This window comes from Pezoporus flaviventris, unplaced genomic scaffold (genome assembly GCF_033815535.1).
Source record: "Pezoporus flaviventris isolate CSIRO_AGI_PZ_B2104156 unplaced genomic scaffold, CSIRO_AGI_Pfla_v1 ptg000002l, whole genome shotgun sequence".
NCBI classification, from domain to species: Eukaryota; Metazoa; Chordata; class Aves; order Psittaciformes; family Psittacidae; genus Pezoporus; species Pezoporus flaviventris.
The window spans coordinates 58,458,319-58,472,528 of NW_026892550.1; the positions used below are offsets into that span (position 1 = coordinate 58,458,319).

Genomic DNA, 14,210 nt, shown 5'->3' on the forward strand with positions numbered 1-14,210 from the left:
GGTGCTTTCCAGATTTCTGAGACCACCACTTTAAATACATTTGCACGATTGCTTTAAATGGAACTGCATGGTTTGGCAGGTAAGCAAGCAGCTTTCTGACTGCCAATTTAAAGTAAAGACTAAGTTTTCAAGCCTCTTTATAAAGCTGGCAAAGTTCAGTCTCTGAAAGTGGCAACACCTTCAAAATAGTAGATTCTTTTTTACCCTCAGGTGAAGAGTTAGACAGAATCACAGAACCGTGAGGGTTGGAAGGGACCTCTGGAGATCATACAGCCCACCCGCCCTGGCAAGGCGGGGCCACCTAGAGCAGATGACACAGGAAGGTGCCCAGGCAGGTTTGGAATGTCTCCAGAGAGGGGGCCACCACTACTCTCCTGGGCAGCTTGTTCCAGTGCTCTGCCACCCTTGATGTAAAGAAGTTCTTCCTCACGTTGGGGTGAAGCTTCTTGACTTTTAGTTTGTGGCCATTGGTCCTCATCCTGCCGTTGAGCACCACTGAAAAGAGTCTGGAACCAGTGTTTGATGATTCAATGGACGGATAGTTTTTCCCTTCCCACCTTTCTTGATGTATGGTATCAAGAGTAGAAAGCCCCGAGAAGGATGCTTGCTGTACCTTGTATGTATTATAGCACCATGCGGTGACATGACGTAACTGATTTGCCAACTGTAAGCATCCTGTTCAAAATGACTTTCATGCTGGACATGCACTGTTGTCTGAGAAGCACAGTAGGTACTCATTGGTAACAGTGGTGTAAAGCGTTAACCATCCTTTCTTTCTCTCTTTCCTAAAGCTTATGCAATGAGGACAGAAACCTGCTGCATGCTAGAGAGAGAGAGAGACGAATTGGGGAGGCTCAGCAGGAGAAAAACAAGCTCCCTGAGAAGCCTCCCGTCTTTGCAGCACCCTACAAGGTAATGGGGGGGGGGCGGTGTGGTGGAGGGAGAGGAGGAAAGATGGTTGGAGCGTAAGAGCAGAGCTGTGGCTTCTGCATATGGTGTAGCAGAGTTGAGTGTGACACGTGCAGAACCAGCATCTTCCCATCTGCTTAACTTAAGCTCATCAGAGTATGGGTTTAAAGCTCTGAAGATGGTGCAAGCGCAGTAAGGTCTTTGGGCTGGGCAGATTCATTTGGAGGCTACTTCCTGTAGTTTGGGAATTTGAGGGAGAGCACCCAAGAGCAGCTTGGCTGCCTGTCTGTGTGCAGCTGTGATAGAAACAAACGGGTCTGCTGTTAGTGTTCCTGAAGACTGCAGGCACACCTACAAGTTTGGCTCAGAAGAACTAAGAGTGAGCAGAGCAGTCCCACTTGCTTTGGAGGGACTGCACTGCAGGATCAAGATGAGCTTGCCTAACTTTGCTTGTGGTGATACACAGTGATGCAATTAAGATCCTGACGAATCTCTCTTACAGAGCTGAGTCTCCTGAAGTTGAGGGTCCGTGCTTTTTCCATTTCTGCCTCTGTTCTTCTGTTGCAGACTCATAAAGGAGATGACTTGTCAAACCAAATTCGGAACGTGCTGGGCAATTATGAGGATGTCATGGGGCTCATCAACTCCAAAACCCAATGGAATTTCTTAGGGCTTCAGGAAGTCCTTCCTCCGGTCTCACCTGAAGCACCTCATTTCCCACACTCCCTTGATGAAAATACCAGCCCTACATCATCACCTTCATTCCACGACACAGCCCACCATCCACCCACTACGGCTGTAAGTGCTCCTCCTGCTCACCGCTCAAGTCCCTGCGAAAAGGCACAATCAAGGACAAAACCGCATTCAGGTTTGCACGTGCAGAGCGGCAGCTCATCCAACGGTCAGAGCCAAAGTCGCAAACGCAGTTGTGGTGACAAGGAAAGTCACGAAGGTCTTCATCGCAAGGGAAGTGACAGGCGTGCGGCTGGTGAAGGTCGTGCTCATGATCTGGACTACTCCATTTTCTCATTTTCTTCATTTCTGACACCTTTGCCTCCTCCACTGGAACCTCTGTCACCTCTGCGTTCCGACCTGCACGTCAGTTCCAAGTCAGAAAAGAGCAGCAAAAGCCAGGAGCTGACCTACAGTCAAAGAAAATCGTTTCAGGACCTAGTGACAGGATCAGAGGAAGAGGAAAGTCAGGACGGCTCAGACATTGACCTGAGCAGCAACACTCGGCCTTCCTCTCGGACGGTTCCTACAGCTTTGCCATCAAAGCCCAGCGCGATGCAGCAGAAACCAACTGCCTGTGTGAGACCAATGGATGTCCAAGATCAGGCGCGAGAGGAATCGCCAGATCTCAAACCTCTCCTGGAGGAATACCATAGAGAGCCCTTTGAAAAGATCTCAGATCTGAAGGTGAATGCCAGAGCCAGACTATTCAAATCAGAAATCCCTTCTGAGCCCGTAAAGGTGAGTTAGGAGACTCTGTTGCTGGCAGGGTAAGCTCAGCTATGGGAGGACAGGTCACCAAAGGGCAGAGACTACGAGCAGCATTGATGGCTGTGCACACTTTATCACTTTTAGAAGGTGTATTTTAAGAGTGCCTTTTGCCAGTACATCTGGGGGAGATACCTGGATGGTGAAAATGCAGCACTCGCCATGATTCCGTGTCTGTTTTATCAGTGAGGCTGCAGCAGGCCTTATGGTTAGAGCGACTGCTTCTGTTGCTGTGACTTTTTTCTTGCCTGTAAAGATTGTTGAAAAGAAGAAGGGGGGAAATGATACGCTGAGAGGTCAGGGGGTGATGTACCTACAGTCAGTGCATGCAGAGCGTTGGTACTCGGTCTGAGTGCTGGTGGGTAGAAGTCCCATATGTTTGCTGAGTACTGGGACAGCTGACTGTGCAGGGAGTTCTATGGTCACCTGGTAGGATGAAGGTTTTTGGGCTTTTTGGGGTTTTGGGTAGTTGTCTGTGAACACCACAGGGCTCTCCTAAGTGAGTTTGTACGATGTAACTGTAGACCCTCAGGGAAGTATCCATGTAAACAAAAAATATCCTGAAGATTTCTACCAGATGGACTTAGCCCTTGGGAAGCACGAGACCATTCTGTTTCCCGCTCCATGGAATGTTTTTTGAGCAGTTTCTCGAAGGAAATTTAGTGCAGAAGTGGGATTGTAAATCATAAGCAAGACCCTGAAAGCCCTCTAAAATTCTGCATTCAGGGAAAGACTGTAGGCTCTTTCTTGTCCCCCAGCTATGAGCAAAAGGAGCAGAGCTCTTTTGTTTGTTGTTGTCAGCAGAAGGCATCCTGGGCAGCAAGCTCGAGCATATCTTAGTTCTGGTCACTGCACTTGTCCTTTCTCTGCCAAGGACTGAGACCTAAGGCAGCTGGGCAAGGAGAGAGGTGGAGAGAGTTTTAAGATTGTGTTTTGCCTTTGTAGGAGAAAGGGAGAGTGTGGGTGCCTTCTGCCTTTTGTGGAAGAGGGTGTTGATCAGCTGCAAACGGCTGTAGGCAATTTCTTGTGGAAAAGGAGAGGAAACTGGCAAAATGACATTGATGAGAAGTTAACAGGTACCTTAATGCCCAGGTTTGAAAAGAAACAAGTAATAGACACAGACTAAACCCAACCAAACAGTAGCTATGCTGGGTTTGGATCTAAGTGACTAGAATTTTGTTGCAAAATGCCTTTTAGCTTTTAATAGCCTGATTCCTGCTGACCTCCAGCAGTACATAAACCCTCAAGTGGTTAAATTGCTTTAGGAAGTAAAGCTAGAGCTTCTGAGAAACTTGAAACCTTCAGGCAAAGGAAGGCAAACCTGTGATTTTTTTTCTTTTTCTCCGAAGCTCTTTGGACACAAGAAAGAGGTCCATGCATTTAGTTTGAGATTGAGCAAAATAATCCATCTTGGAGTTAGAAAAGCATGTAATATCTTTGAGGACTGTTTTATTTCCTCCAGGCAGCCAGGCAGGAACAGGACAGTGCACCCATTGTTTACTGAGCATTTTGATGTAAAATGCTTCCATTGCCAGGAGCCTTCATTGTCAGCTGAAGAAAGCAAGAGTAGAAGTTGATGGAAACGGTTTGGTTTGTTTTCAAACCTGCAGCAAGGGTGGTGGCAGGCTGGAGCTGCTGTCTTGTCTTGTCTTGTCTTGTCTTGTCTTGTCTTGTCTTGTCTTGTCTTGTCTTGTCTTGTCTTGTCTGTGAGTGGGGCTTCTGGGTTGACCCTGGGACAGAAGCAGGAGAGTGCCTGGAGGTATGGCATTGTTTCAGTGACTCAACTTTAGGTTGCCTTGGAAAGGAGAGGAGTGGACTTGAATGGGTTAAGCGCGCTTGTGAAATCGTCCACAGGGGACTTGGCTGCATGCAACCTGCTGGTTAAACTGGGGCTCACAGAGGACCTGAAATAGCACCCAGATAAATTATTTTAGAAGGCTCCTGTGGACTTTGAGCCTGGTGGCTTTGATTTGTAGTCTGCCATGAAGTCGCGGGTGTCAAAACCAAGCGAGCAGCGTAAACACAAATACGAGAACAAGTAGATTTTGATGTAACTTTGAAGATTTCTGTCTCGCTGGATGAGGCAGAGCCATTCTGTACATTTCTGTGGTGCCTCAGTATTGCTTTAGTGTGCATAAAGCAAAAAGTATAGCATGGTTTTTGTTTTTCATGAAATGTAGAAGTGAAACTTAACGCTGGGAGCAATGGCAAGCAGATGGACTTTAGCTTTGCTTTGCTGGAATTACAAGAGTCTTGCTCCATTACGGTCAAGAACTAAGCTGGTGAGAGGGGAGATGTAGGATGCGTTGCTTGTTTCTGCTCCTCCTGCACTGCTAAACCCACCCAGCTGGCTACCTGAAGCTAGAAGAAAACTTGAACAAGTGCATCCCCAAACGTACATTTTACAGCTGCTGCAGTGTGAGGTGCCTTGTTAGTGCAGCACTGGAACCAAGTTTCTTCTCTTTCCACAAGGACAGTCGGATAGGAAGGTTTTTGAAAGTTGGGTTTCCGTTTCAGTTTTCTTTGAGTTGCATTTTGCCTTTCCTTCTCTCTTCCACCTTTTGTCTTGTTTGTTGTGGCCATTGTGTTTTTGATGAAATGAAGTGAATTTTCTGCGCTAAAAACGGTGCGTCTTGCGGTAATTATTAACCCTCTGTGAAAATTAATCCTAGCCTTAGGCAATCTGCTCAGAAAATTGCCTTCTCTGCTCATGGGTTTGTCGTTCTCTGACTGCAGCTTCCCGAATTTCGTAGAACAGCTCGAGCTGCTGCTACGGGGACTCGGCTGCCAAACAGTATCTGTACGTTATTTTGCAGTAGCAACGAACCCTCAGGCAATTTCCACGTAACAAAATGGCCTTTAAAGTCTGTAGCTATAATTCATGGAGCAGTCATGAAAGACATATTTAACTCTGTGCAATCTGAGAATTTAAACAAATTATATCAACCAAGATTTTGTGACTAGATAACAAAAGTCCCTTTTTGAGCTTCTGATTTGAATGGTTTTGAGCCAATACAAAAATAGCACCAAGGGAAACCTAAGGGTGTGCAAGTATTCCCACGCTGAAGTCAGGGAAGGGATACTCATCCTTAAAATACAGCTTGTTTCGAAGTCTGTGCACACTTTATCTGGTTTGTTATTGGCTTAGTGCAAAGCCCACAGGCAACAGTGCGAAGACACCTCGGTAAGCTTCAGCTCAAGTTCCATATTTTTCCTTATAAAAAGGCTAATAACTCTTTTTGTGTGAACTTTAAAACAGAAACAAATATAAAAAACAACCCCTACAATTCCTGAACCTGAAAGAAGTCAGAAGAAAATCTTGTGTTAACTACCTGCCTGTACCTCCCGTACTTGATGCGGTTTTGCTGCTTTTGTTTGCTCGACACCAGTGTTGCGGTTTCCCCTGTGTAGCCAGTTCTCCTGTGGCTTGCAGGGGCCTTTTTTACTGCAGCAGCTGCCAGTTTTGTTTGCCCTCTTAAGAAAGGGTAGACGTTCCCCATGCGTCAAACACTTGTGGGAATCGGTGAGCGGATGAAAGAAAGAGATCTGTTGAACAAGTGCACTGTGTCTGCAGCAAGCGATAAACATCCCTTAAAAACATGCTTAAGGACCACCCATGCTGCTAGTTTGCTTGCAGGATGGTGCCTGCCTGACTAGAAATTATTTTAATCACAGGTATATTCACACAGTCTTCGTATTTGTTCCAATAAATGCTTTCCTGAATAGGTAACTAGGAACGGTTGCTTCAGCTTTCCCCAAAAGCAGCTTTGTCACCACATCCTCTAAAACCAGGTGGATGGAGTAAGCCATGCTTCAGATCGTTGGACCTGTCTTTGTATCAGAGATGTATTATAATCTCTTTAGTGGTAAATCTTTGGCAGAGCATCTGCTTTGGTGTCTGGTGTTCCTTAAGATAGCCTGCAAAAACCTGTATGGATTTCTGTGTTTACGTGTTTGTTTTCATCAAGTTGATTGTAGCTTCAAGTTTTGGCAGGCTTTTTCAGTACACAGCAGAACATTATTGCATCCCTAATCAAGATGATTAGAGGCTTGGTTAAAATACATACAGTCTCTTCTGTTGGCTGGGTCATTTTGGAAGCGTGCCCTATGTGTGTGCATCTTGCATCTATCTATAGTATTAGAGGGTAGATTCTTAACACAGAAATGCAGGTGGAAAATCACTTTGAAGAGTAAGTTAGTGTGTTATTCCTAGCGTGACTTGTGTGTGAACAGAGAGTGCATTTAATATGCAAGATCTCCTCCCGCTCTGAGCTAGCGAAGCACGTACAGATGAAGTGAGGACAGGGTGGTAGGTTTTGGTCTGATCTTGCCCCGCCTGTTCTATTCAAACTAAGTCTTCATTCATGCATATGCAGTTTTGTGATCCCCATTGCATTCAAGGGGCAAAAGCCCATGCGGTTGACATGGAAAAATAAATTTGTAACCAAATATTTCTATTAAAATATAGTATTAAATTGGAAGCAGCTGTAAATGGGAAACTTTTTCAGCAGCCTGAAGAGGTGACCTTCTCTGCTGATAATTGATAGCTGCAGTGGCAAAGCTCTCATTAGGAAACAAAGAAAACTGCCAGCACAGTGAAGGGCATGGAACTCAAATTGGCTTTTCTGATCCTGCTCGCTCGGGTTTTCTCAGCACTAATAATTTAGCCTGAAACCAGGCAAAGAGCAGTAGCTGGTATTCTTGAGCCACACACACACACACACACGTTGCGAGTCCATTTCAATTAGGAGGAGATAGCAGGCAACATAGGAAATGCCTGCGTGCTCTAGCTCTTCTTGACCTACGCTGCTTGCATATCTACAGGCACCAGTTTCACCTGAGGTGAAAGGGACTGAGAAGCAGCACAGGGCTGATTGGTGTCAGAGGGGCAGCTCTACGTGGGCTGTGACGACAGAGGCATACAGATAAGCAGGCGGAAATTACTGAAATGAGAAGGAGCAGAAAGGTCTTTAGGCGAGGCAGGCTGTTTACAAATCAGGGAGCAAGCTTCAGCCCCCTACTTCCACATGCCAGAGCTGTGTGGTCCTTCAGCTCCATTTGGCACACCTTGGCAGAGTGGAATAAAAATGTGTGCTGTAATTTCTAATGGAATACCTTTGATAAAAAGCAGCAGCCTTAAAAGCTCTTCAGCCATTACCCCAAACCAGCGCTGCTTATTCCTTGTAGTATCTGTGGCAAAACCTTCTTTTCAAAAAGATGCCCACTTTCTGAGTTTCCCAGCTTTGGCGAGCGTTGACTGCATTGTGCAGAGAGGAGAAAGCTGGGCTTTTGCCACTATTCTGTCAATGCTTCTCGTGCTTTGCCCTTCCGCCTCCAGCTATCACACCGAGACCAAGGAGCAGGCTACTGGTGCCTCCTGCTGTGAGGCTGTAACTGAGTCTGCCACAAAAGACGGCAGTGCCGGGCAGGCTGATGCCGTCCCTGTCTTGAGTTACTGCCTGGTTGGGGCACTGCACTGCTTCTGGTTGATGGCTGGGTGTCTGGCCCACACATCATGGCCAGTGGACCTCTCCTTTGTGTACCAGGTGGTTCCTCAAGCAATTTAGTTTGCTTTGGGGTGATTCTTATTATCCCGAGTTCCTTGTTCATCTCTCTCTAGTGTGTCTAAGAGATCTCTGTAAGCCTCAGGGCATGTGCTTATGGAAGTGTGTGGGTTTTTTGGAATTGCCGGTGAAAAGAGGACTTGGAGGTATTTCGGAGAGTTTTGTCACACAGTTGCTGTGCAGCTTGAACAGAATGCCTGTGCATTTCTTAAATTGTTTTCTACATAAAAATCTCCCTTCTTTTGCGGGTGTGTGCACCTGTACATTTGTGCAAGCCTGTTGTAGTGAAGGCAGGCTAGTTCCTCCCCGTGTTGCTCTAACCCGGCGGTGCATTCAAGGTTTTATCCTGAACTGCACAAGTTAGTCATACTGCTTTTCAACTTTTCTAATCACAGTTGGTGTTCCCTTGAGTCCAGGAGCTGGCATTTAAGAGTCCGGTGGGTTATTCTTCCACTTACAGCCACCTTTACTTTGCCTGCTCCCAGTTTAGGGCTTTATACTGGCTTCTTATTCTGCTGAGTGCACGTGGGTGCACAGAAGGACACCAGTTAGGAAGCAGGGGGAATCCTGTCAGCTGGACAAGCACCACTGTTTAATGAACTCTCTTTCACTTTGGTTCTTTCTCATCTTTATTGGAATATATCTTCTACTAAAGACTTGAAAACAACAGGCTTTGTAGAATAAAGTGCCCTTCTGATGGGGCTTTTTAGTCTTTTCTTATTAAGGGACTCCCGTGGCCTTTGTAGAACTGTTGGTAAGCAAACGTTTGATGAGTGCCTCTGTTTATCTCAGTCAGCTGGTAAAGGAACAAAGAAACTCATGCTGCTTCCTTCTTTTTATTTGCTTGTAGCAAACCTTCCGCTGGGATGCCCAAGCCGTTAAGGAAATTTTGAAGGTAGGTGCTCTTAAATAATAGATCGACGTGTTTGTGTTTTGTATACATTGAAGTAGTGGTGGGGGGAGGAGGAGGAATATCACCGCGTGCATGGCACTGCTGCTGGACTGGGCTTCTCTGTCCCTGTAATTATGGTACATTTGCGCCAATCTGAGCCAGCTCTTAATGCAAAACTGCCTCTGCAACCTGTGTCAGAGATGGCTTTGTGGGCAGCGCACAGGCTGCCAGTACTCAGCTGGGTCTGAGTACATGGGACCCTTTCACCGAGCACAGAGTGCAAATAAGATAAGTGTTCCAGGAGAGGCAGTGAGGGTGGCAGGCCATATGAATTCCTTTATTTCTGGGAGGGAGTATTACACTCTTCAGGATTTAAACTTAATAGGGAGACAAGAAAAGTCTGTCTTGTGTGATTTCAACAGAGTGGTTCTGAATTTCTGAGCCCCAGCTTCCCCAAAGGCTTTGTCTAGATTGACCCCCATTAAGGTGTTTTAGCGTATGTTCAAGACAAAGATCGTTGTCTGTGCTAGGCTGTTCACGTGTTTGTTGCAGTGCAAGCCAAAGCTTTAGCCCAGTCCTCTGTGTCCAGCTGTGGTGCCAGAAAAGGCAGGTTGGAGGTTGATCCCTATCTCCTGGCTGCGGTCTGTGTGCTGTGCTCTTAGCCGGACCATGGCTTAGCCCAACTAGCTGGTCCCTGGGTGAGAGTTAGGGCAGGGCAACAGGGCAGAAAGGCTCCTAAAGACATAGCCCATCAGGCAGTCGCTCTCTTTGGTTTGAAACCACGTCTTGGAGCTCTGCAGCAAAGGCATCTTGGCCAGTCAGAGCAAAAGGCAGTGTTTCAGGTAGAATAGCATGAGGAATGGCTGGCAGTCAGAGCTCCCTAGCTGACCCCCTTGAGTTTTGAAAAGCCTTTCAGGGGGGTGTTGTTGCTGTAATAGGAACATAATAGGAAGTTCCTGAACTTTGAAAAAGTCCAGAGCTACTGGTAGACAGGTTTTATGTCCTTTTCCCTTTATTAACTGTGATAGCCTAATCCTGCAAACATAGGAAGTATTTAACTCTCTACAAGCTTCACTGAGATTGCTGCTAATTGGGCAATGCAAGTATGCTTGGAGAAAAGGAGCAAGTGCTCATGACGGTCTGGCTCGCTGAGCTCAAAGAGGGCTTCTTGCTGTGGTATTGCCTCTTGGGTTTACGATGGAAATGCTGCGTGGTCTCCTGCATCCTCCTGGGGCTCGGCGGGCGGCTTCCGGGGAATGCTCTCGGCCGTCGCAGGGCTCGGCTCCTCCGCGGGGCTCGGCTCCTCCGCCGCCTTCTCCCGCTGCTCGGCAGCCGCCTTCTTGCGCTCCTCGACCTCCTCCACCGGCAGCCGTCCCCTCGCGGCCTCGGGCCCCGCTGCCGCCGCCGCTTGGTCCCCGGGGCCGCTCTCCCGGGCAGCTTCAGCAGCCGCCGGCTCCCGGGGCCGCGCCCCCTCGGCTCCCCGGGGCCTCACCAAGACGGAGGCGAGGGCGAGGGCCAGGACGGTGAAGAGCAACCGGACGGGCAGGTACAAGTCCACGGCCACGTCCGTCCCGCCCTGCTGCTAGAGCCCGCCCGTGTTACAAGTCATTGCCATGAAGCACCACTAGTGAGACAAGAACCTTAGCCCAAGCCCCACACTTGATAAACACTAACACAGCAAATACCGGCTCTAAGTAAGTTACAACATTCTGAAACTGTGATATCAACAGGAACAACTCTGAGAGCCAATAAATCAGCATTGTGACGAGTGACTATTAATCCAGTCAGATCTGTTGTTATCTCAACCCCTCATGCCCCACGTTTGGGCACCAAAAAGAACTCTCGTGGTTTAAAACCAGGCAGAGGGCTCGTTCACTCACTCCCCCCCTCCTTTCCCTCCCCCTACTCCCAGAGGGACGGAGAGGAGAATTGAAAAGAATGCAACTCCCACGGGTTGAGATAAGAACAGTTCAGTAACTAAGGTATAACACAGATCACTACTGCTACCACCAATAATAATAATGATAAAGGAAATAACAAGGGAAGAGAATACATCACGTTGCCACCAGTCAACCAATACCTCGCCCGCCCCCCTTTCCCCCCCCCCAGCCCGACCAAGCACCGACCCATACCTCCTCCAACCGCGCAGTGCCCCAGCCCTTCCGGCTAACTCCCAGTTACATCCTGGGCATGACGTGCTGTGGTATGGAATACCTCTTTGGCTAGCTTGGGTCAGGTGTCCTGTCTCTGCTTCCTCCCGGCTTCCCCTCCTCCCTGGCAGAGCGTGAGGCTCACAAAGTCCTTGGCCAAACCAAAACATCATTGTTATCAGCTCTGTTCCCGAGCCGAAAGTCAAAACACTGCACTGCACCAGCTACCAAGGAGGAGAAAAATGACTGCTACTGCTGAACCCAGGATACCTGGGTGAGAGTTAGAGCAGGGCAACAGGGCAGAAAGGCTCCTAAAGACATAGCCCATCAGGCAGTCGCTCTCTTTGGTTTGAAACCACGTCTTGGAGCTCTGCAGCAAAGGCATCTTGGCCAGTCAGAGCAAAAGGCAGTGTTTCAGGTAGAATAGCATGAGGAATGGCTGGCAGTCAGAGCTCCCTAGCTGACCCCCTTGAGTTTTGAAAAGCCTTTCAGGGGGGTGTTGTTGCTGTAATAGGAACATAATAGGAAGTTCCTGAACTTTGAAAAAGTCCAGAGCTACTGGTAGACAGGTTTTATGTCCTTTTCCCTTTATTAACTGTGATAGCCTAATCCTGCAAACATAGGAAGTATTTAACTCTCTACAAGCTTCACCGAGATTGCTGCTAATTGGGCAATGCAAGTATGCTTGGAGAAAAAGAGCAAGTGCTCATGACGGTCTGGCTCGCTGAGCTCAAAGAGGGCTTCTTGCTGTGGTATTGCCTCTTGGGTTTACGATGGGCTCAGCTTTTTATTGTACATGAATATAAATGTCTTTGAGGTACAACTTCAGTTGCCTGTATCAGCAAAAATACTGTAACCCACTTCTGTCATTTGCTTTCCAGGAAATGACCCAGTCATGGCCACCTCTTCTGACAGATATTCCTACTCCTCCTACTGCAGAGCCTTCCAAATTTCCATTACCAACAAAGGTAAACACCCTCTTTTTGCCAAGGCTTTTGATAAATTAGAAGAGAGCTTTCCAACTCTTGCACGTACTTTCATCTGATGAGCTTTCCAACTCTTGCACCTCCTTTCATAGGTAAAGGCTTTTAGGAGAAATTATCTTTAGAAGTCACAATGGATTTTGAATTGTGTGATGGTTACTTGCAATGCATCACTTCTGTCCGTGCTAAGCTACATCAGGCAAGCTTAGACTATTGGAGACTTCGGAGTTATTCTTTGTCACGTTGCTCAAAGTATCGATTAGAGTAACAAACACAAGGAAATCGGATCACTGATACGCTGCTATTGAGAGATGATGTATTTGATTCTCAAGTTGCACCTTGTGCTTGCTTTCTAGGAGTCGCAGCCTGTTGGATGTGTAGCACAGAACCAGAGTAAGTAGAAATCCAAAGGAAAGCACACTGTTCTATGTCTATTGAGAGACGGTTTTGAGTGTCATACATTGAGAACATCAAATGTTTACCTTGATTAAGGGACGTGGTTTCCTGTGCTTTGTTAAACATTGATGAGTTTAGAAAATGCTGAAGAGACTGTATGCATTCCTTACCTAGAAATTAAGGCAGCAGTTCAGCAGAGAACAAACAGTATTTCATTAGGAAGCCCCATTTGGAGTGATAAATAATCTCAGTGGCAATCAGTTACGTCCTGGAAGAAAGTGACTTTCTAACCTGATGCTTAGAGACCATAGGGTAAAATACGCTACCGTTGAGGCAGATAAACCCCGCTGATTCTCTTTTGATTTACAGGACAGTGCGATGGACCTTCGGATACGTTGCCTCGTTCTCAGACAACAGTATCGTAAGTAACCAGACTCAGTTGCCATCTCTTGGTTGAGATTGTAGAGTCTTGCACTCAAGCTCTGTCAGGTCTGTAAAACTCAACCCTTTTCGTGCTGTTCTGACATTCTGCAGAGGAGCCTCCCCTGGCTGGTAGTGTGGGATAGTGTCTTCCTGAGTAGTTAGCTGCTGCTTTAATCCATTCTTTCTTTTGCTGCTCCTTCTTCCACCCCAGCTTGCTCCTCCTGAAGGACTTCTGGGACTTTTCTTTGCGCTGTTAAACATATTCGTTTCAACTGCTGCAGGCTCTGCCTTCCTCCACAGACAATCTTTTTCAGCTCTTCTCAGCTGCCTGTAAAAATCCCTTTTGAGCTTGAGTCAGTTTTCCAGGCAGCAGAGAGAGAAGAGACTTTTACTGTAGACAAGAATCTGAAAATACGCCTTTCTTAGCGCAGAGGTCCAGAATTGTAACTTCGGCATGGTACGTACCTCTGTCCTTCGCCAACATCCCCTCTCTGCTCAGCGTCCGTGCGGGCTCTTCAGAGCCAGTGTACCCACAGTCAGCAAAGACAGCTGAAGTGGGAGGAAGAGGGTGGCTTAGGCTAATGTCCAAAATGGAGTCAAGAAGGATTTCCCCAGGGACTTCCTCTGCACCTGTCCCTTGAACCGATGCATCCCTTCCTCTTTGTTTTTCTGTTTTCACTCGCACAACAGGGCTTGCTTTCTTTGCTGTTTAAAGCACACGTGACTGAAAATCCAGCTGCCTGGAGTAGCTTGCCTTACCAAGTGTAGCTGGCTGAAAACAAACAGCGCTTGTGCTGCTTAATTTGAAGCAGCCCTGAAATCCCAGGGTGCTCGTGTGCCCAAATTAAGCATTCGGCTTTACAGAGCGTGCAAGGGTTTCCCAGACGGCTTTCATTCTTGAATACAGCCTGAAGTTAGCACCTGGCAGTGCTGGAATGGAAGAGCCCTTCTTTTAAAAGGGGAAATGTCTCACTCATTTGTGGTGATGCATCTTTAGCCCAGCTGGCGGGGAAGGACCAGCCTTTGCTTTCAAGCGATGCTGATTTTAGTGCTCCTTCTCTCACTAACAGAGCTTTTATATAGCTTTGGAGGGAGATTGATGGTGTGTATCTAAGCTGGAAAAGAACAGGTCCTGCAAATGAAAACCTGGCGTCTGTTAAGGCATGAGCTAATTAAGGCAGCCACAGGGCAATGGCACGGGCCAAATGCAAAGAGAGCGCGGTAGGCCTTTGGGTGTAATCAAAGTCTGTGTGCGCAGAGAACCTCTTGTGCATCAGGGTAAGGTACTCGGGGACTGTGGGGTTGGTGCCTTTTCAACAGGCATCATCTGTGTGGCAAGGGTTGGCTCTGTACTGGTAGACACAGGAGACCTTTGGGGTTTCTTCGCGCCATC

General features: G+C 47.3%; 1 protein-coding gene across 1 annotated transcript in view; it reads left to right on the forward strand.

Moving 5' to 3' along the window:
* The first annotated feature begins 643 nt into the window (after positions 1–643).
* The window catches only part of LOC133264977 (AF4/FMR2 family member 1-like), a 31,001-nt gene continuing 17,434 nt past the window's right edge, over positions 644–14,210 (forward strand). Inside the window, exons 1-7 of the mRNA XM_061445174.1 lie at positions 644–648; positions 792–912; positions 1,477–2,382; positions 8,824–8,868; positions 11,897–11,983; positions 12,355–12,391; positions 12,764–12,815. Coding sequence (XP_061301158.1) covers positions 644–648; positions 792–912; positions 1,477–2,382; positions 8,824–8,868; positions 11,897–11,983; positions 12,355–12,391; positions 12,764–12,815 — 1,253 coding nt within the window. The remainder of the gene's footprint in view (positions 649–791; positions 913–1,476; positions 2,383–8,823; positions 8,869–11,896; positions 11,984–12,354; positions 12,392–12,763; positions 12,816–14,210) is intronic.